At 37.2% G+C, this 22,439-nt stretch overlaps 3 protein-coding genes across 5 annotated transcripts; all 3 read right to left on the bottom strand.

Moving 5' to 3' along the window:
- Nucleotides 1-915: 915 nt before the first annotated feature.
- LOC106175533 (uncharacterized) lies at nucleotides 916-5,882 on the bottom strand. 3 transcript variants are annotated; one of them, XM_013557593.2, is made up of 7 exons: nucleotides 5,701-5,882; nucleotides 4,884-4,995; nucleotides 4,134-4,227; nucleotides 3,567-3,714; nucleotides 2,927-3,086; nucleotides 2,204-2,380; nucleotides 916-1,842 (listed from the first exon to the last, which is right to left on the bottom strand). In XM_013557593.2, exons 2-7 carry the CDS (start codon nucleotides 4,960-4,962, stop codon nucleotides 1,583-1,585), a joined length of 918 nt encoding a protein of 305 aa, XP_013413047.1. In that variant the 5' UTR covers nucleotides 4,963-4,995; nucleotides 5,701-5,882; the 3' UTR covers nucleotides 916-1,582. The 3 variants fall into 3 exon arrangements, with proteins under 3 accessions (XP_013413047.1, XP_013413050.1, XP_013413048.1); XM_013557596.2 differs by having other exon boundaries at nucleotides 2,951-3,086; nucleotides 5,701-5,873; XM_013557594.2 differs by lacking the exon at nucleotides 5,701-5,882 and adding an exon at nucleotides 5,583-5,604.
- A 671-nt stretch (nucleotides 5,883-6,553) lies between these two features.
- LOC106175542 (uncharacterized) lies at nucleotides 6,554-17,174 on the bottom strand. The gene is made up of 7 exons (XM_087017845.1): nucleotides 17,009-17,174; nucleotides 15,868-15,983; nucleotides 15,142-15,232; nucleotides 14,529-14,676; nucleotides 13,756-13,915; nucleotides 10,577-10,759; nucleotides 6,554-8,253 (listed from the first exon to the last, which is right to left on the bottom strand). The coding sequence occupies exons 2-7, from the start codon at nucleotides 15,947-15,949 to the stop codon at nucleotides 8,066-8,068; spliced, it is 852 nt and encodes a 283-aa protein (XP_086873971.1). The 5' UTR covers nucleotides 15,950-15,983; nucleotides 17,009-17,174; the 3' UTR covers nucleotides 6,554-8,065.
- Nucleotides 17,175-18,487: 1,313 nt separating this feature from the next.
- Nucleotides 18,488-22,123, bottom strand: LOC106175543 (uncharacterized). The gene is made up of 4 exons (XM_013557605.3): nucleotides 21,952-22,123; nucleotides 20,807-20,972; nucleotides 20,046-20,264; nucleotides 18,488-19,395 (listed from the first exon to the last, which is right to left on the bottom strand). The coding sequence occupies exons 2-4, from the start codon at nucleotides 20,970-20,972 to the stop codon at nucleotides 19,307-19,309; spliced, it is 474 nt and encodes a 157-aa protein (XP_013413059.2). The 5' UTR covers nucleotides 21,952-22,123; the 3' UTR covers nucleotides 18,488-19,306.
- Nucleotides 22,124-22,439: the final 316 nt, after the last annotated feature.

The raw sequence follows: 22,439 nt of genomic DNA, 5'->3' as shown, positions 1-22,439 counted from the left end.
CTCACGAATCCTGAAATTTTTCAATTCCTGGCGATTCCTGGGATTCGTGGTCTGTGTGAAATAGGGGCATAAGGCACAAGGACCTTTGTCCGTCTCTGCTTTCTTCCTAGGAAACTTACAGGCCAGGCTGAGGTTTTTGAGTTGGCCTTTTCTGTTATATGGCCCGTGAAATTATTTGGTTGAAAATATGTATTATATAATTAAAAGCTAAAACCATCAGATTTTGCTAAAAAAAACGACGTTTATTTTGTCTAGCTACTGGGTATATTATAAGGGCATTCTATGTTTATTTTTAATGTTATATGTCGCTCCTAGGGACCCCTAGCAGCCCTTGATGCAGGAAATACTCCATGTGGCACAGTAAAGATGATACGACAAATGCATTTGAAATCGTAGGAAAGTTAATTATAGGTTATGTATATAAGGAAACCCTTCTGCTCCCTGTTATATTCTGCTTTGAAAGTGGGTAGAAAACATCCGTTCAAATTTAATTTTTTCCAGATAATATGAAAAGATTTCCTTTGGTATTTCCAAAATTATACTACTGAAATTATATGTTGGCTTGGCTTTTGATCGGTTTTTGTGGCAAAAAAAAAATTGGCTTCAATTGCATCTTTAAACCTCGTTTTCGCTCGCTGTCGGCCCAGAGTTGTCATGCTGACTGAGAATCAATACAATTATTTTCTGGACTGCAAACGAAACTGAAGACCCCAGGTCAATGGATCTTGGTAAATATGACAAATATTGTAATTTTAAGATAAAAGTCCTTTATAGAAGTACAGTAAATGAACATCGGTGAGATTACCAGGTATTTTAATATTAAAATAAACTCCATTATAGAATTACAGTTAATGGACACCAAATATTGTAATTTTAAGATAAAGCCCTTTATAGAAGTACAGTGAATGGACATCGGTGAGTTTACCAGATATTTTAATATTAAAATAAACTCCATTATAGAATTATAAGTTAATAGATATAGCTTAATTTACCAAATATTGCAATATTTAAATAAAGTCCGTTATTGAGGTAAAGTTAATTAATGGACATCAGTAAGTTCACCAAATATTGTAATATTAAAATAAAGTCTATTATAGAATTATAAAAACACATGGAAGAGTTCTATAGAATGCTATACATGTGTGGACCACCGGGTTGAACTTGCAGGCCCGGAACTCGTGTAATAGTAATTCTAGAATAACCATACATTAAAAATCACAGTTCGTTACTGATTTCACTACTTTTTATGTTTGTAACTTTTGTCATGAACTTGCGCAAACAAATATTATTTGCTAGTAAGATGTGGTATATCAGATATAATAATTATTGTTTTAAGCAAAGAAATTGAAAGTTTTGGGCTAAATAATGCTATCAGGTTTGCAGCAATTAACGACATTCTGCCTTCGACAATCTAGTCTGTAAGAATCAGTTAAACAAAAAACGATGATATTTCTCCTCAGAATGCAAAAAAAAATGCTTAGCAGATCAAAATAACGTATCAATGAAATCAGTAATGTTGTAATTATTTGATTCTTTGGAATGAGGAGTGTGAATGTCGAAGGTCTGTCCGTAATGGGGCGGTCTACTGCTGGGGCAAAAGCGGATTTTTCGGCTGCTCGAGGTTCGGCGGATCGTTAGGCTGCTGGGGATAGGGCACGCTCTGTTGCTGAGGGTAAGGAGCGTAAAACTGCTGCTGAGGATAAGGTCTCGTCGTGTCTCCTTGTTGTACTTGAGAACCCCCTGGCGGAGGTTGTAATCCAGGATTAGCCTGGCCTCCAGATGGCGCTGGACTAGTCACTTCACTGTACGCGGGTGGAGGTCCGAATCCCGGATTTATTTGACCTAATTATAAAAAAGTTTTGATAAAATGAAAACATACTCGTTATTGCTCACATCGTGAATCGTAACTATCAGATGGTTCCAATTGCTTTTAGGTGATATTCTAGTTTTCACTGTTACACTCGTAGACCTTTTTACAAATACCACATGATAAACCAATTCCAATAAAAAATACGATTCAAACAAAACATGAAGAGATAAACTTGAAAAGAAGTTTTTTAAGTGGTAGAAGGCAACACAATTTTATATAAGCCGTTTTTTGGTAGAAAGGAAAACACTCTGCCATCCCCCAACAATTCTCCAAACGATGACCTGAAATTGAAATCATAAATGGCCGAAGAGTCACGAATGCAAGGTGACCTACCAGAGGGTGGATATTGTGGCACGTTTGCCACCACTGGCCTCATGACTGTGATACCCCTTCCAGATCGGTTCGTGGCGTAGCGTCGACAAAGCAGCCCCATCGCCGTAAACAGAAGAGCAAAGATGAAAAATACACCGCCAACGATGCCAAGTATGATTCCGATAGATAGGGCTGATCCTGGAAATATAATAAAGTTCATCATCATGAGTAAATTAGGCCTACTACACTAAAAAAAACTTCAGATTCAGGCAACCCCCCGCTCACCCACCATCCGACCGTCACCCTTCACGTCTACTTAGGGTTGGCTAGAAAAAAAATCATAAAATCGGACGTATTCACTCCTGTTCCAGACTTTGTCAACAGTTGCGTTAATTCTTATAATGAAGACGAGAGCTTCCCACCTCCCCCTCCTTCCAAAAAGAAAGTACCATATAGTATAAATCGCACTTTTTCATCTCAGTATCAGATTAAGCATGACTAGAACCGTTTCCCTTTTTAGCCTCCTTGTCCTAGAGGTCGCTTGGCGAAATTACAAGAGTGTTGGAGGCAAAAGTCCACAAAATCTTGTAAAATGTGTTCTTAACTTTGCGACGAAAATAATGGCGTTATTAAATCCAAGATGAATCTGCATTAGTCCATGTAAGTATATACTACCAATTATCGCTCTAAATCTCTAAACCAGCTTAAGCATTGAAGAATATCTTTAGATGTCACAGAAATTACCACCATTTGTCTGGCCAGGCTTACCACCATCCTCCTCCCATAAATCGATCTCAAAGTCGTAGTTGCTTTCGGAAGAACTTGATTCGAGTTTAACTGTGAGATAGCGTCCAGAGCTGCGGAAGTCTTGCGGTGTTACACTGGTGCAAGATAATGTTTTCAACTGTGAAAAGAAAATCATAAAATCGCACGTGAAAAGAAAATCACCTTTGCTTATGCATTAACAGTGACCAGGAACAGGAGAAGGTATGTACTGATGTTGAAGTACATGTACATACAGACGAATAAGTAATGTGATACACGGGGGAAGCTTTGCTATTGATTAACAAAAGAGGGCTTGAATATGCCTTTATCTTCTCTAACATATCTATAAAAATATAGTACATGGTAATATTGAGAGTTTTTTTTTTTTTTTTTTTTTTTTTTTTTTTTTTTTTTTTTTTTTTTTTTTTTTTAATTTAACGTTGACAATGACTGTGTTCGAAAAGATGAAAGTCCAACAAGCAAGACTTTTCTTTTTTCACTCACTGGGCTCGCGGTTATTGGCACATTGACAAACTCAAAAACTCCTTTCGGCCAGGGATAAAATTGACAGTGTGAAAGACGGATACTGCTTCATATGTTAAAAACGATATGGTTTTACCTTGTTAACATAGGTCCCATAGCCATCGTAGAAATGTAACTTGGCGGAAGAGAAACACGGCAAACGGACATTGATGAATGACACGCGAACCACATCTCCTTCTATCCCAGTATCAAAGTACATGGTGCAGGAAGACGGTGGGTAATTCCTAAATCATAAAAAATAAATAAATAAATAAATAAATAAATAAATAAATAAAAATGACGCAAAAGTATCCATATAAATTAATCTCATATATGTATATGAAGAATCACCTACAAGCATTTTTTTTTAATTTATTTGGGTAAACACGTTGTCATACGACGATGAACGGTTTAAACCATGACGATTTTGAGCGTGTCTTATTCGTCTTTCAAGCGAGTAAAACCCATTTACACCGGACGGCGTCCTTTCTCCGTCCTTTGTGCAACCATGAAACCGGCATAGCTGTGGTCGTAGAAAGACAAGTTGTCGGCACTTAAAGATTTTTTAAAAATTTTTGACTCTCAAACGGAGCTGTACTACGGGACGCAGAATGGACGCCGTCCAATGTAAAGGGGGCTTTAGAAACACCTCCAATATATTCACCTGTCTGACAGCAGCTGCCAAGCTTTCAACGTGGTTGAGGAGTATGTGTAAACGTAATGGGATTCCCCGCAGTCGTAGGAGTCGGCTGTGTAATCTGGAAAAAAAATATAAAAAAGATAACATCAACAGCTTTTTTTCGAACAATACAGATTTTCAAAATCCAATTATGTGGACACACAGGGAACATGTAGAAAAAAAGCAACATTTTTACTATATAATGAATGCATCACTTTTTGATAAATGTGTTTGTCTTTTAGAAGCAAATACGACCCCCACCCTCACCCCCGCGTTGAAAATGAAACATTCCCATTTAGTGCAACAGAAAGCTTTTTCAACTCTTTTTAACACTGTTATCTAAAACCCCCTTTACACTGGAAGGCGTCCTTTCTGCGTCCTTTGTGCGACCATGACACTGGCCAGGACGCCGTCGGACGCTCAGAGGAGCTTCCACATGGCGAACGGAGCCGAGATTTAATGACTGTACCCCGCAGGGACGACGTGTGGGGAGGCGTGTGAGAGGCGGAGAGACTATTAAAAGATTAGGCGGTTTTCCTTTCATGTACGTCCGCCATATTTAGTCTCAGGATTTGTAAAGCCTGGCTCAAATCGTTGTGAATGCGGTCTTAAGTCTTTTCGTGCTTCTAAAATGATCAAAATTTGTCAATAAATGCAATGTTGCATTTACAATATTAATGAAGTTAGAGTTCTAGCATGTAAGGCTGTATCGTAGTTAATATTATATATACTTACAAGTACTGCCTTCAATTTCAAGCATCAGCACTCCAAACAGGCATGCTATCAGGCACAGGGAAACATTGATACCCGTCATTTTGTGTCCTCAAAAAGGGCACTTCTTTTCGACCTATAAAAAAAATTCAATAGCTTCAATCTAAAGAAATCCAGGCAAGCATATGCTGGTTTTAACAAAATTCTGTCCTACATAGTACAGTGTGAAAAAGTTAGATCGTGAAAGCACACACAGCTATACTTTTTCAATTATTAAACGTACTAAATGTACATTGGATTTTAAAAGGGTTTGCAGTACAAACACAGATGATGGCGGCCAAACGCTGATAACATTATGATAACATTGTTTTTTACTAATAGAAAAAGGCGCAGAACATTCCTTTCTTTCCTTTCCATACCCATGCCTGTGTCACCATGTTGTATTAAGGGTGTGCAGTGAAGATGACTGTGTCCTAGGTCACACGTGAGTGGCCCAGATTAAACAGAAATAAATTTCAAACTCGTTATCGCTTAGATAAATGTTATATCGAGCATTATATTAAGAAATATATAATGATTCATCTTTTGGGCGGCATCTCCTCTACCACTTCCCCCCCCACCCCCACCCCACCCCCCGAACACGTACACAAACACACATGAGAGAGAGAGAGAGAGAGAGAGAGAGAGAGGAGGGAGGGGGAGGCTAACAGAAAAGTTACTTACAGATGACGAACACAAGCTAAAATGTATGCCCCACATATCTCCCCCTTCCCTCAAAAACAAAATGTACATCTACACTGTGATATAATATTGTGAAACACTACTAGTAGCTGCCACTAACCTGTTTTCAGTAATCCGACCTTTCTTTAATCCCTCCTTTCAAGAGGAAAAAATGCTTAGGTGGCGATGAATATTACCTGACAATATGACTACTAGTACGTATCTGATTACAATGTTGATCGACTTAGTTAAAATGGCGGACTTTGAGCGGACCGATATTATAAAAGGCTCATGACCTTAAATTATGTCGCTTATCTGTAACGCTTGGCAACGTATGGCACCTGTGTGCTAAAGCGGTGTAATGAAAAGTGCGCAGTTTAAAGTGTGTTTCTACTGTCCTTCACCTACTGATATCATTAGCACAATAGTATTGGATATTAAGTGGAGTCAATTTATAGATATAAAAATTTGTAAATTTATTTACCCGCAGAAAGATTTTATTTTGCGGTGTTTTAATTAGATGACGTTAATTATTATACCACTTGATTGTCCCATGTCTACCTTTGGAGGAGCTATGTTAACATGATTGACCCAAGTCGATTCAGGTCATAACATTAATCCTACTTGACCGAATTTATATTTTGCCGGGCATTTTGTGATATCGATAGACTGTGAATGGCACAGGAAGACGCCAAGAAACTTCATTAATTTTTTCTTTTATATCCATTTATCAAACAACTATCTTGCTAGCCAGAAAGAAGACCGAAGGAACAGTTCAGCCCCCCGAGTAAGAAATATAGAAATATAGAAATCATTTCAAATATGCTTAAATTTACCACTTTTGATATTGTTGGCTGACAAACCAAACCCCCCTTTAGCTTTCTTTATTTTGGTGGTGGGGTCCTCCCCTGACTTCCATTCCTCATATTCCAATCATACAGTAAATCCCTCTATACAAATAATAACGAATAGTCTACGTTAAAAAACGTTTTATTAATTCCGCGTATTATAAAGAATACTTCATCCTCTGTAAATATTTAAGTTCTGGTTGTTTCCATTTAAATATGTGATAAATGAAAGATTAGGTGCATGATCCAAATATCTATATAAAAAGATACATGTCTAAAAATGCACTGGTGATTAATGAAATGACAAAAAATAACAATGATAATAACACATGGCCGAATAATTGAACAGCCTTTACATAACAAATATGGTTCCACAGAAGTGGTCATGATATTAAGAAAATATTATTACAGGCCACGTTGGTAAACAACTTGTCCAAAGCAAGTTTTGTCTATAAGTGCTCGTTATTAGACTCGCACTGATACCATATCCTTAACTAGGACAACTCTGGTAATTACGGCAACACATATGTAAATAGACAAACTTTGCTGAGGTAGTCAATTTGTGCAACGCTCGATGTGGCGTGACAGATTTTGTCCATTTCATACCACTTGGATATCGAGCTCATCTAAAGTATTATATTTATTTATGTACAAAAATACTGCTTTGAGATTTAAAAAAAACAAAATAATTTTTAACATTTTTGTTTTTGTGATTTACCTGAAGCATTTAGACGCAAAAAAGTTTCTTTTTCTACTAAAAGAGATAGCAACTGTTCGTATGAGATTCTTATTTCGCAATAAATAGGCCTACATTGTAAACTGGACTTCATTTGAATGTCGGAGTGGATTTATTAACCATTGGTAAGTATGGAAAAATCATCGTTTACCCAGGAAAATCCATTTTTGGTCAAAACGAACAGTTGTTATCCCTTTAATAACCTGGCTCAAAATAAAATGATATCAGTTGCGCTCAGAAAGTGTGGAGATGGTCTCAGTAAAAGAGTTCTGTGTGATACGTAATTCAGCACAGTCACTGTCGTTTTAAAAAAGTTTCAAATAAAGTCTTATTGCAATTGCCGTTGGGACAATTGTTAAATTCGACCAAAAATGATTCAATATAAATTGTATAGAAAAACAGATTTTGAAACATTTGCCTATCCTCTTCATTCTATTCAGTGCATCCCAAACCACTTACCGATTTTCACATTTTCAGTGCCAGAACAAACTTCTCTGTCATTTGGAGCTAATGTATGTGATTATCGAATATCTATTTCCTTTATAAAACTGAAGTTAAAATATGAGTGAGTCTTTAACTCAGCATTTAACACTGTATAATCAAGTAACATAATGCTGGTTCCTTTTCTATAATTCCGATATTGTTTTTTATGTACAGAAACAGTAGTGCCGTTAGCCTTTCTTGTAATCGCAGTTACTGCAAAGCAAAGTTGCCGTTTTGCTTCAAACTCATGGTGCCAACGCGTTTTCGTTTTAGCGTCAAGTCACAAAACTTTCTTTGATTTGACCCATGAATTTTAACCTCTTCCGGTCTTGAAAATAGTGTGTCTCTTCATAATACTCATCTTGAATATTAGGAGGGCAGATAATGATGGAGGGAGGGAGAGAGAGAGGGAGGGGAGACTAGGAAGGAGGGTTCGGCTGAGCTTGTGGCGGCTGGGAGTACACGTAAGGCACACACTGTTGACGGGGATACGACACGTTCTGGAACTTCGGGTTCGCATACAACGGTTTTGCTCCTTGATTTTCTTGTTCTTGGCCTGTCAACTCGCCATATGACGGTGGAGGTCCATAACCCGCGTTTACTTGACCTAAATGGACATAGAAGAACGTAAAAAATATATTTTCCTTATATTTCTCAATTTAGTGCCACGCAAATAATTCCGAAGTCTTTATCTCCTTATGAATAAAATTTAAAAATCAGCACTTGTGAACAGATTTTAAAAACATTTATATGGGCAATAAAAGAGAAATTAATTGTTCAAATTCTTAAACAAATTCAATGTATGTTATATATAATGCTTAACGCTTTTTTTGCCATTTAATAACATGCTATCAATCAGTGTCAGTTCAGTGTGCATGCGCATCTTATTAGATTGTGTTAAAGGGATAATAATTCTTTGTTTTGGCCAAAAAAAAAAAAAAAGAATTTTCCTGGAGTAAACAACAATTTTCCCATACTTACCAATGGTTAATGAATCCATTTTTACATTCAAAGTTAGTCCCTTTTTTTTTCTAAAAAGTTTTTTTTTTTTTTTTTTTTTTGTTAAAATCTCTTGAGAGATTATAACAGAGTATAGCCATCAGTGGAGGTCACGTGGTCTGAAGACCAGCTCAGATATTAGAATAATAGCTATAACTGTCGTTTTTGTGGTAAAACAGAATATATTATATTTCTGTGAGTTATTGTACCACCAGCGTAGGCGCTGGCGGTACACATGGTTTTAGTCCCGTCCGGATCGTTCCGCCGGCTCCGCCGGCTCCTGCGGCTCCGCCGGACGGCTACCGTTAACGCTTCTCCTCCTAGACGGTAAGGGCCCCCTTACCCATCTCTTGGATTTAGGTCACCTATAATCTCAACTCGTTCCACGTAAAATTTGGGCTTTGTCGGTATTGGGGTCTAGGTGTGGCACTCATTGCAATGCACCCTTGTCCAAAAATGACAAAATTAAATGCTAATTATCTACCCTACGGAAGGAATTATGGGAAAAATTTCTACAGACGGCTTTCCAAAAGTCATATGTGTAGATTTCAAATATGCCCTTGGATTTGACCTTTGACCTTTATTTCAAGGTCAAACGGGCAAAAATTTTCAAAAAAATGAATTTTTTTACGAAAAAAAATTTATTTGCGCTGTTATTCAGACACCACACAGACTTAACCAATAATATTATTGGAAAATGTTACCCTTCAATTCATCTTTCATCTGTGTGAATTTGGGGTCAATCGGTGCATTTTCACGGGTGTAGCGGCCATAAGATACCGAAACTGAAAACTGTCTCTAATTCGGGAACCGTTAATGCTAGAGACCCATTCTTTTTTGCATTTTGTAGAGCATGTAAAGCCCAACACAGAAGGTGGTCTCCGTTTTTTTTGTATTCCATACGGTTTTCGAGTTACGCTGTATCAAAAAGTACATATTGGTGGTGAAAGCAAAATGTGCAGTACGGTAATGGATAATAAATTTTGAACTCTGGAAAAATAAAACATAAGGCTTGGCAAAGCAGACAACTTGTGGTCAAAAATGACATTATTTCATCAATTTTGAACTTCTGGAACTTCAGAGCACCTCCCATTTCAAGAATTTTGACCAAAATGACCTTTTCTTTATTTTAATTAATTTTTTCTGTAGGAAATTTATGGCACCTTAAGGTAACTCCGAAATTATAACATTTAGTCGCTTATATCTCCAAAACTGGTAGAGATAGGTCCATAGTTACTATTGAAGTTGAATAGGAAGTCATATACTGGCAATCTTACTGTGACCTTGAAATTGACCTTTGACCTACTTTTCACCATGAATTGAACTTTGCAAATTTTGGTTCCCTTTTATCTCCAAAACTGGCAGAGATAGGTCCATAGTTACTATTGAACTTGAATAGGAAGTCATATACTGGCAATCTTAATGTGACCTTGAAATTTACCTTTGACCTACTTTTTATCATGAATTGAACTTTGCAAATTTTGGTTCCCTTTTATTTCCAAAACTAGCGAGATAGGTCCATAGTTACTATTGAAGTTGAATAGGAAGTCATATACTGGCAATTTACTGTGACCTTGAAATTGACCTTTGACCTACCTTACGATGAACTTAACTTTGATTGTACCATTTTAAGTTATATATATTTTTTGCATATTTTGAAAATTCTTGTTGATTGCATTTTTACAGCTTGTCAAGCATAAGACTGGTGGCTGTGTCCCTTATTTTGTGTATATGGGGGTCTATACGAATGCGCTTGCTCCAGCTGGTGGTACAATATTCGGAGGCGGTATCGCCTCTCTGATCCTCTAGTTCACAATGTTTTTATTGTGAAATATAAACCTTATACAAAGAGTTATTATCCCTTAAAGCAGTATAGCAGTGGATAGCAGTAACGAACTCAGCCGAGGAGTTCCGAGAGAAGGGGCCCCTACCTGTAGCAGAACTATACGCCATGTTTGTCTGAGGGGGAACCATGCAAGTGCCCCCCTGCCTGTTGGCATGCTTGGCGATGTAGTAGCGTCTAAGACAAGCACACACTATCGCAATGGTGAGTCCTATGAAGACTCCAACGCCGCTGAATATACCCGATATATTTCCGCCAGTCCAAAATTTATCTGCAAATATGAAATTTAAAAATATGTTAAGCCTCAAGATCCTGTAAGTCAAGGCTTGCAACTACTCTGTACCACAGGCCAACTGGGTAGAGAAATCTATTCCATACGCAAATTCTCGGTGGACTATAACAGAGAACAAGACAGCAAAGCTGTCAAATGTACAGACAAAAAGCAGGAAATAACTATGCACAAAATAGGCTACTGTCAATTCTGATGCAAAAGTACATTATGCTTAACTGCAAATTCAACATCAAATTTTAATTATGCTCAACAGGTAATACCAATGTAAGTAAAATGTGTAACAAGCATAAGGCTTCAGGCCCATGGCAGTTCAAGTTCACACTTTGAAAATGTATAACTTCCAGAAAAAGAAGCCAATTAGACTGCTTTTCCAACTCAGGCTGCATTTTAGTCCTGTATTTCTTTTCTGAACGTTTGGCAATCATCAGTAACATGGTTTTCCCATAATGGTCATCATGGCAGCAGCACCCAAAATTGTGTTTTCTTCTATTCTGATGCAATATTACATAGTGGTTAACAGCATAATGACCGTCAATTTTTAATAATAAAATATACGTATCATGGATTTTCAGAAAATGTGACTAGCATGGGTCTTCAAGCCCATGGAACTTCAAAGTCACACCTTGAAAATGCCAATATGTGAAAAATTAAATTTTCACAAGAAAACTGTTTAACTAGCAGAAAGAATTACCAAACAGACTGCATTGCCTACTGAAGCTGTATTTTAGTCCCATGTTTCTTTCCTGTAAGTTTGAGAACAGTAAGTGAGATGATTTTTCTTAAATGGTCATTATGGGAGCAGTGCCCAAAATATTTTTTCCAAATTTTGATGCAATATTACATAACGTTTAACAGCATAATGACCATCAATTTTAATAATAAAATATTAGTATTATGGATATTCAGAAAATGTGACTAGCAAAGGTCTTCAGGCCCATGGAACTTCAAAGTCACAACTTGAAAATGCCAAAATGTAAACAAGACAGCACTATTCTGAATGTTTTTATTTTCCATTTTTAACACTTTTTTAACATAAAACAAAATTAACAGTTTACTGCCATTTTTATATGATCAACTAAGGAAATTGATGAGATGTGAAAAATATCAATAAAACGGTGTCAAATGTCCAATTTCCTCCATTCTGAGTTTCTGAACATAGTGAATGATTGAATCTTACAAACTGCAATGATATGAGTTTATTTCCATTTTTGAAACTTTATTACACAATACACGATAACATGTTTACCATCATTTTTACAAAATCAACTCACAATGTTGTAAAGATGCAGGAAATGTCAAACAAACACTTTTACTTATCTTATTAATTAAATAATGAAACTGTTAACATGCCTAAAAATTGAATCTGAGGAAATGTGAAACAAGACAGCACTATTCTGAAATGGGTTTATTTCCATTTTTAACACTTTTTTTAACATGAAACAAAATTAACAGTTTACTGCCATTTTTATATGATCAACTAAGAAAATTGATGAGATGTGAAAAATATCAATAGAACAGTGTCAAATGTCCAATTTTCTCCATTCTGAGTTTCTGAACATAGTGAATGATTGAATCTTACAAACTGCAATGATATGAGTTTATTTCCATTTTTGACACCTTATTACACAATACACGATTACAAGTTTACCATCATTTTTACGTAATCAACTAACAATGTTGTAAAGATGCAGGAAATGTCAAACAAACACTTTTATGTATCTTATTTTAATAAATTTAATTAAAATTAAATAATGAGACTGTTAACATGCCTAAGAATTGAATCTGAGGAAATGTGAAAAAACGGCATAACTTATAAAATAATGGTCCGATTATGCTGATTTTTGAGCTTGACCTGCGTTTTAGTTAGATTGATTACTCCTGTGAGTTTCATGACAACAGGCCTATGGGTTTTCCTTGAAATGTGTTAACAGTGTTGCATATATGCTGAAAAATGAAAAAACAGCATAAATTCTACAATAATGGCCCGATCATGCTGATTTTCGAACTTGACCTGTGTTTTATGAATATTCATCAACTCTGTAAATATAAAGCCAAAAAGTAAAACTGTCTTCCACTTATGGTGTTAACGCTGAAAGTGCACGGCGACGGCGACATGATCGGCGACGGCGACGGCGACGACAGACGCAGGTGATGGCAATATGTACAGACACATCTGTGTCTGTACATAAAAATGTAAAGAATTTCACCCCATTCTCATAGATTAGATCGACCTACATTGGATCGACCTAACTCCCTGGGGGTTCACGCTAAATAGCTGTCAGCCGGGCGGACACGAAAGTTAATTACCCCTTAAAGCTTGTAGTAGGCGGGGACGGACACTTAAGGGGGATTATCTGACAGTAATCTAGTGAGACTCCCCTCGGTGATAGATCGATCTAAAAGTTGTGAGAACAGAGCCTTAGACAGAGACATATCTGTGAGTATCTAGTGGGATATCTATATGTGGCCTTAGAGCTGGTCAGCCTGCGACAGCTTAGGAACCACGTTTGCTCACAAACCCTTCAATGTTGGGGCTGTCTGTTAATGTGATTGCATTCAGCGAGAGTCCCCGTGGTGTTAGTTCGCATTAGCTAGGTCGATCAAATCCATGGTGAACTACCACGTACATAATATTTGACAAATTTAGTTATAACAGCAACTTTTGTTGCATATTTGCCAAATTTCATTCTCCAAGACTAACAGGGAATACACACTGATAACAAAGACCATGCATCATTTTCCGCAGCCCCCCCCCCCCCCCCCTCCAGCTATTTCCTAAAAACCTGCCAATGCATTTAGCTTAGTTACATGTGCATCTCCCTAACTTAGTCATTACAATTTTGCAATAAGTAAAAAAAATAATAAAATGAAATAAAAAAAATTTAAAAAGTATGCAAAGTTACGCGAAAAATCTCGCAACGCTGGTACTAAGTGACTCAGGTAATAGCTGAACGTGTGTGTGGGCCTTTACTTACCGCGGTCGTGGTCGTCACCTGGCGCAACTTTCATCCAAAGTTCCATGTCGAAGTCATAGTCGGTGCTGTTCACTGTGGCGTTGAGCTCAACTGTCAAGTAGCGACTCTCGGAGTATATGTCATCGGGTTTGTCAGGGGTACAGGACAATGATTTTAAAAGCTGAAAGAAGAATTAGGTAAGATAATTGTCTTTATCGATGATTTTTATTTACGTGAGAACAGTTGCAAGATCGACAGACATTAAATACTGCAGGATACAACATGGGAAAGTAGGCCAATTATTTCTGTAAACAATAAAGCAACTTTTGTAGTAAATTAACAGATAGTAATGAAAACGCTCTGTAGTCACCTTTTCTTATCAAACTTTTATCACTCATATGAAATATTTCGATGGACCATTGAGCATCTATGTCAGTGATAAAAATTGTAATGTCAGTGATAAATTATTGCGTAACTTTGCATAAATTATTTAGTTACAAAAGAGCATTTTAATTTAAGAATATATATATATATATATATATATATATATATATATATATATATATATATATATATATATATATATATATATATATATATCTTGGTTATTGTGTTCTTAAGTACTTGTTTTTATGTAGAGTCTAACGAGTATTTTAAATATTTTAAATGAATTTCACACTGATAATAAAATAATATTATTATAAAACATATTATATTATTTCACCTAAACTGTTGGCATATTCTACTTTATAGTATTTAAAATAGATCTAAATAGCAGAAGAAGTACTAATCACCTTGTCGGGATGTGTGCTACGCCAATCATAGACACTTAAAGTGACGGGAGTGGAGCAGGGTAAACGAACCGATGTGAATTCCACCCTAACGGCAACCTCATCTTTGCCGCTGTCAAAATACATGACGCATCTGGATGGAGGGCTGCTCCTACAAAAAAAAATACGGTATCAATTTACGTTTTGGACATCATTGACTTTGTGGACAGAAAAGTGAGCATCATTGTCAATTTGATAAGTGTACGGAATCATCGATACAGGAAAAGTCCTCGTTTCATAAAAATGCTAGTTCGAATACTGATCTTACCTTTTAGACCAAAATATGAGACAATTCTAACCCAAACTACAAATCAGAAGTCGAACAATAAAAAGGAACGCTGCGCCAGATTTAGAGCAAGAGATGCACATTTTATTTTTGCAGAACGTTAGTAAATTGTTACGCATTTTCGAAACTGAACTGGGACCCATTTTCGGGATACAGCCCTTTTGAGAACTACGTATGCCTGATTTACCGTACCCCGTGAAATGCGCGTGTCTTGTTAGTGTCAGATAATTCACGTCCCAAGTTTATATACGCCCTTTGAGTAGAAGAAAATATATGTAACTTAATACTCACTTCAATAAAGAGGGTTTCCAAGCCTGCAGCTTTGTTGTGCTAGTATACACATCGTGCGTTTTACCGCAGTCATACGAATTTTCCGTGTAATCTGAATAAAACAAATAGAATAATAAACAGATTTGGTACTATAAAACCACGCTTAGCACTTCTGATGAAATGGCGTAAAGTGCAATTAGAAGCCAAAATATTGTGCCCTTACGTGCGTCACGCACAAATTCGTTGAGAGCTTTCATTTAGACGTAAAATCTTTGCAAATCACAGGCGCTTCAAGGCAATTCTATATATTTTTAATGTTTGTAATACATAGAAAGATCGAAAAATACACGAATGGATGAAATGAATCACGCCGAAATATGATTCTGATAAATCAAAAACTCTACATAAACTTAAGATAGAGGCGTATTTTTTTCTTCCCCTCCCGATATGTGAAATATATGGGTCGTACCTCATAACAGTGAACATTTGAGCCACGCCAGTGATGCACATATTTTGTAAAATATTTGCGTAAATTTGACTTGTGTCATTTTTTCTCCGTTTATTACTATAGTCCCCTCCAAAACACAACAACAAAAATATTAAAAAGCTATATATAAGCTAAGCAAATATTTCATAAAAAGGTGTGCCACAATGACGTGCCTCAAATGTCAAGTTTTTGTGGGATGTCCCAAACGAGATATCAGGCAGGACGTCTGTGACCTAGCGTTCGATTGTTGATATACTTACAAATATCGCCATGAGCTCCGTGCAGCAATACACCACACATCCAAGCTAATATGCACACATATAGGCTGGTGTCAGACATCATTATCACCTCACAAAGGTATATATATTTCCTTGACCTGAAATTGATTCACAATTACGTCATTTTAGAGCAACACGTTATAATAACTGGTGACAAGTTTCCCATGGAAGCCATCAGTAAATTGGTAGAGTTATTTGGATCGGATTTATAAAGACGTGCAAAACACAGTCCTGCTGAGTCCGTGCGTCTTTTTGTCACTGATGGGTCATGTACTGAATGACCTTAGCAACAATGCATACGGTCTCTCTTTCTCTCTCTCTCTCTCTCTCTCTCTCTCTCCTTCCCCCTTCCCTTTCTCACTCCCTTCATCTCTCTCTCTCCCCTCCTCCCCAACTCTTTCTTTCCCTTTCCCTCTCTCTCTTCTTCTCTCTCTTTCTCTCTCTCTCTCTCTCTCTCTCTCTCTCACACACACACAAACACACACACACACACACACACACACACACACACACGCACACACACAGTGCATGTGTGTACATCGATGTAGACTTACTAAATCAAGCGCGTGTCTCAGTTACCCAGTGTTCACTGCGTGTCACAGTAGACGGTAATCCAAACAAACACTGCTGAGCCATATATATTATCAACCACGCCTTTTACACTTTTATTACGTATCGCTTATACAGAATCAACAGAATAAACAACTATATGGCGCATTGTGTTGCGAAATACACGATGCCCCCCCCCCCTCCCCCAGTCAGGGCCAAGCTGGGTCATTTTCAGGCAGTGTAATCAACTATCTGCTTAATTGTCACCGTTATAAATTACGTGACGGTAATGGCGATTTCCTGTAGTCCTCACGTGCACAAACACACACACCCGCTTAGAGTGAGAAAAATTTCAGAAGAATGAGAACGTATTCGTGCAAGGGGCATGCACAAATTCCGAATGAGGTATCCATCTTCCAAAGTCTTGCCTCTGACTGCCTATTGTAAGGACGTACCCGGCGTACTAAAGATGCAGCCTCCCTGCATTATGTCTATGGAGGACCAGCCCCATTCTAATTTGAAATTCTAAAATAAAAGCCCCCTAAATCTAGTCTAAGGTAGTGATGCATCTCACCTGTTCCTGCCTCCTTCTTTTACTTTTCCTCTTACTGCCAATACAAGTAACAGGTGGTGGTGAATTTCACAATACTATATATTACTAACCATGTCAGTCTGTATTGTGAAATCATCGATCAACTACTTAAAATGGCGGCCTTTATGTAAACAATCAATATATAGGCCGCGCGACAACGAATCCTATCGCCTGCATTTGTTTGACGACTCACCTGTGTTCAGATAGCGTGACAAGAGCGGACAATTCAAATCCCCTGTATATCGTTCGAGTGCTTGTCAGAGTATTTCCACGCTGTATCTTTTTGTCTCTTTGATAAGGCTGATTTAAGTAATAAGACGTGCTAGTTTAAAAAGTAGAACAAACTGAAGCATGTTGTTTGAAATTTGGCCGATGACGGTTGCATTTATTGAAGGTTCCATTAATAAAAAGCATTGAAGCGGATTAGTGAGCAACATTGGATGGTGTTGATACATGTGTAGGCCTAAAATATCTACATTTGAAGTATAATTTCCAAACAAATAGTGCACGCATTTCAATTTGTGGGATTGCAAAGAGGCCAACTATCCACGCTGTATCTATTCCATGCACAATTTTTGAATGACAGCAACAAAGTCACACACATAATGGAGAACACAAACTGGGCAGTGGTCATCTCATCAGCAAAGTTTCTTCATAACTCCTTAGAAAAAAGAGACGGTGCTGTGTTCTCGCTTAGTAATACACGGGAAAACTGAATTATCTGTATACTGCAACTTATTGTGAAGTGGTTTTAGTAGATTTGTATATAAGCACATGCAGAGCTGTCAGAGTGCTAGCTTGTTTATGTTTAATGTACATTTTCATCAGTTCTTCCATGATGCCTAAGTCTGAAATAAAGTTTAAGTATCTCATTGACGGATTGTGATAATGTGTGCTGATATATTTTCCCATGCGTTTATCCAAGTCCAGTTCTGGCGCAGAATCCTTGGGGATCTACTCCCTACCAGATAATGTGCACTTTTCTTTAACGCAGAGATCATGAATTAGCCAGCGACATATCTAACACCCCATTTCCATAGATTTTTAGATCGATCTATCCCTGTGGGGAGTCTCACTAGATTACTGTCAGCTTGGCCGGCTTAAGCGTCTGTCCCGCCTACTAAAAGCTGTAAGGGGGTAATTAACTATGGTGCCCGCTCGGCTGACTGCAATTTAGCGTGAACCCCCAGGGAGTTAGGTCGATCTAAATCTTAATCTTTAGATCGATCTAAATCTCTGGGAAAGCACCCTATGACTATTTAGTGAAATATTGTGGAGAGAATATGACGAATCTACGTTTTGGGAGCGGCTCAGACGGCTTCCAAAATGGTTGATTTTCCTGTTAATTTGACCAGTGGGACCAAAGGAACATTTTCGAAGACTCAAGAAAGTACGTTTTTTCCAAACGTGCAGACTTACAGCGATATGAAATACTGCAGTAATAACAACAAAGACATACTGTAAACAGAAAAACACCACTTTATTTCCGCATATTATACATGTAGATAAAATTATTATCATGGGTACGCTAGCCACTCAGAAAAAAAAAACAGCAACGAGAGGTGGAGAATTCTCCTAAAATCCTCTTGCTGCCTGTGATTATTAATAGTATGGCTCAAAAATAATGACTGTATTCTAAAGCGTCTTAAGGGCTGCACACATCTGTTAAAAATACGAACCAAAGAGTAAAAAATCTTTTTAGCAAATACATTAAAACAAGAACGACAAACAGCTTTTGTGTCTTACAAAGACATATTTTTCGTTTTAAAGTGCACAGTTTTGATCTGTTTTTAAATAATAAAAATAATTTAATACTAATTAAAACACTCATTAAAGATTATCACGAAAAAAAACTTTTTAAGGCTGTGTTTTCATAAAGCTCAGATACTGGTTAAATTTGGATTAAGGGCGATCCATTTGCGCTTATCGAGAGATGGTTTCGCTACATTTTTCAGTTTCACTGTTCCAGCAAAACTACAATTTCCGACCATTTTTGTCTGCGTCGCAGGAATTGGCAAAGGTGGGTCAATCTTTTTACGTCCGTGGAAGGAAGCCAACAGCGTCCGTGCATACCGTGGCGGCTTGAGGTGGATTCTTGCTTGGTAAAACAATAGGACGGTTCCAACCTTTGTCTCTAACACATGACGTAAAATGGTGAATAATAAGTCCCTGTTACTTATAGTCAATATCACAGTGTACCGTTTAACATAAAAGCATAAAATGCAGACAGCTGTACGAGTTATTATATTAGCTACAAGCGTTAGTTCGTGATGACGGTGTTCAGAATTTCTTCACTTCATCTGCCTGTTTCACTGCCTCGTCGTACGCAGGGGGTGCGTACACTCCGGCCTCTACAGCCTTTTCCATGCCTGAAAAGTAACACTCAGTTTAATTATCAATGTTATTTGAGAGAGAAAGAGAGAGAGAGCAGTCTGTATTTATATATGGCACATAGAAATAACAGTCAAAGTAAACTTAAAATATCAATTAAAATATCAATGCGCAAAGAAAACATATCGTATTTCTGTAAATACACATTGATCCTTTTAGTTATCTTTTTAAAAATTTCAGTCACAAACTTCCTATACATAACTATTAGCATAAGTTTAGACGGTGTTAGCCTTTTCATGTATTGTCATACATGAAAAGGTATGTACTGATTGTTTCAAAATGTCAAGTAAAAAGCAGCCACACGGTACGTTCAGTATATAACAGAGCATTTCCGTCCACGCTCGAACATTATAAACCAATCATTTAAAATAGCCGTTCTCTAAATAACCCACATTAAGCTCTCAGAATATACCAGACGTTGTCGCAAATTTCTGAACATATTCAAACATAATTAACCAATGATTTTCAAAATTAATTTCTATTCGTCATAAGCCACGCCATAACATTCTCCCGGAACATACCAGAAGAGTCGCATATCTCTATCATGTTCACACGCTATTAACCCATCATTAAAAAACAAAAATAAATAAATAAATAAATAAATAAAAACGTTTGTTTTAGAACGTACCAGAAGGCGTCTTGTACTTCTCACTTGGAGGCCCGCCACAGGAGCTACGGTAGGAAGTGGTGCAGAAACGCTGCTTGCATCTACATACGATGCAGCAGGCCACAGACACGGCAAAAACTCCCACTACGAGCACTACACCGAGGACTATGGCCGTTATCTTCCAGGCCGAGTGGAAGCGCTTGTACGAGGAGAAATTCCACTTGTCGTCGTCCTTATCATCTTTAAAGAAAAATGCATAACAGTTCTTGAGATAAAATTTCGCAATGCAATACCATAGAAATATCGAGAGCAGGAGATACTTATGATGTTTTTAAGAAAAGAAAGTCCGGAACAAAAGTTATCCAAAAAAAACACCCAGTTAATGCTGTTTTTTTTTTTTTTTTTTTTTTTTTTTTCGAAATGGGTGAATAAATTTGATATCATATCTTGTATTTCAGATAGCCTGCATTGATGACAATAATGGTTAATTAATTTATTCGTTTCATTCAGTGATACAAACTCAAAACTAAAAATTTTCAGTGGCGTGAAAAATAAGTCAGTCCCGTAGTTAACGCCACATCCAAATAAATAAACAGCATTTTCAACAAAAAATCGTTCGTTTTAGACTATTTGGTCTCTAATTATTAAAAAGTGTGATGGTTGACAAAGAGTAACAATCAGTTGAGGACACGGAAATATTCTCCAGTTTCTTTCCCGCACCAATATTTTCACAAACTGTGCCTTTTGATAATCAAATCTTACAAATAAAATCCGAAACTCACCGTCTTTATCCATTTCATGGTGTCTTTTCTCTTGATAATATTTGTAATCATGGTGACCAGTGGAGGTCGGTTCTGGGTGCGCTGACCCACCATGATGGCGGCGGTCGTCTGCCTGGATACCCAGGACGAACAGACCGAGAATCAGCAGTACTGCTGCTTTAGGCATCTGTATGAAGTATAAGAGTGACATCAATAGAAATAAGTTCCATTTGTCTGAAAGCAGTAGTAGAATCCATCTATGCGATGCTTATATCAGCTAAAACCAATTGCGGCTTCAATGTAAACCAATTTTGATCAGCAAAATACGTCGCCAAACGACTAGATATATTACTTCTTTGAAAAATTTAAATCAAAAGACGAGGAGAAGTATTGGATTTTCTATGGGTAATTCGGGATGATAGAAGTACAATATATGATGCATGTCATTTTTAATTAGGCTAAAAATAAGTTGTTTTTTTTTCGGCGTTGTGTTTAGGTCATTTACCGCTGTCGTCCGAGACTCAAAAAAAGGGAGAAATTTATTCGATAAACTAGTCTTTTTCCTCCGGTCCCAAGGATCTAAAGAAATTTTTTTCTTCAAAATAATTCACAAAAACGATGAATTTGCTTCAAAAATTGAGTAGACGTCAGTGTAGAGTCGGAAAATCTATACTGTTTGTTATAAACTCTCTCCGTGGTTTCTGCAACCGACGTAAATACATATGTACTACATATAAATTGATTTCAACAAACATATGCACATTCATATCTTTTCTTTGATATGCGCAACCGCCCGGCCTAGTTTCACCTAGATACGATTTCTGCCATCGAATATTTTCTATATTTTGAGATCACACTACTTCCATGTTTTTGCGCAGCTGTCAGGTGAGCCTAAGCAAACTTTCCAGGTCAGTTACGGATCAATACTGCGTGATTTTATTTTTAGCATATCACATATGACAAAGACTAGGTATAAGTAAGATTTTGATATACTTTCAGCATATAAAAGAAAACTGAGCTGTCTACTTGCAATCCACCCACAATACTGTGCTCTATTTCTAAAAGTCGATAAAATTTTCCCGTCAATTTAGAGCAGCTAAAGGCTCGCTATCGCATGCCCTAGGTCTCGGGTTTATCTTACGCAATATTTATTCTTAGACGCTTACCTTATCTGCTTTGTCACCTTCTGGACTTTGAGTGAGATATCAAAGATCCTCAAATTTTGCCAGACGAATGTTGTAAAGCCTGACGATTGCTCAACTCCAAAATGGCGACTGCGACAATGCAATAAGCGACGGGGCTTTTAACAGCTTTCAAACTTCACAGTGGATTTCATTGTTTACAAAGTATCGAGTTCTATGACTCGGCAAGTTTTGTTTTGTTGACTTAACTCTCGTCCTACAAATCAACCCTATATAAGGTGTCCCATTCTAAACTCCAGTTCCTCTGTTATGACTACTGTCGCATAGACTAGCCAAATGTTTTTTGACATAAATTGGTCTTATTATAATGAGTACGCGAGCGCTTAAAAGGGGATTTTCTTCATATTTCCCCCTTTTAAATAGCCTCTTTATACCTCAAGCAAGGGTTAGCCTTTCCGCATGCTATGAGATTAATACCCCTGCTGAAAAAATGATCATATGCGGGAAGTCAA

Source organism: Lingula anatina, chromosome 7 (assembly GCF_051362555.1).
Source record: "Lingula anatina isolate TDL-2025a chromosome 7, LinAna3.0, whole genome shotgun sequence".
Lineage (NCBI taxonomy): Eukaryota > Metazoa > Brachiopoda > Lingulata > Lingulida > Lingulidae > Lingula > Lingula anatina.
Note: the sequence above shows the minus strand (reverse complement) of the source record. Positions and strands in the feature narration are given on the sequence as shown.

Coding starts and splice junctions, on each gene's coding strand:
- LOC106175533 (XM_013557593.2), bottom strand. CDS start 4,962: ATGACGGGTATCAATGTTTCCCTGTGCCTGATAGCATGCCTGTTTGGA. Junction 4,228..4,883: donor TGAAATTGAAGGCAGTACTT/GTAAGTATATAT, acceptor TTTTTTTTCCAG/ATTACACAGCCGACTCCTAC. Junction 3,087..3,566: donor ATGGGACCTATGTTAACAAG/GTAAAACCATAT, acceptor TTCTTTTCACAG/TTGAAAACATTATCTTGCAC.
- LOC106175542 (XM_087017845.1), bottom strand. CDS start 15,949: ATGATGTCTGACACCAGCCTATATGTGTGCATATTAGCTTGGATGTGT. Junction 15,233..15,867: donor CGGAGCTCATGGCGATATTT/GTAAGTATATCA, acceptor TGTTTTATTCAG/ATTACACGGAAAATTCGTAT. Junction 13,916..14,528: donor GTAGCACACATCCCGACAAG/GTGATTAGTACT, acceptor TTCTTCTTTCAG/CTTTTAAAATCATTGTCCTG.
- LOC106175543 (XM_013557605.3), bottom strand. CDS start 20,972: ATGCCTAAAGCAGCAGTACTGCTGATTCTCGGTCTGTTCGTCCTGGGT. Junction 20,265..20,806: donor CCATGAAATGGATAAAGACG/GTGAGTTTCGGA, acceptor TTTTCTTTAAAG/ATGATAAGGACGACGACAAG. Junction 19,396..20,045: donor GAAGTACAAGACGCCTTCTG/GTACGTTCTAAA, acceptor GTTACTTTTCAG/GCATGGAAAAGGCTGTAGAG.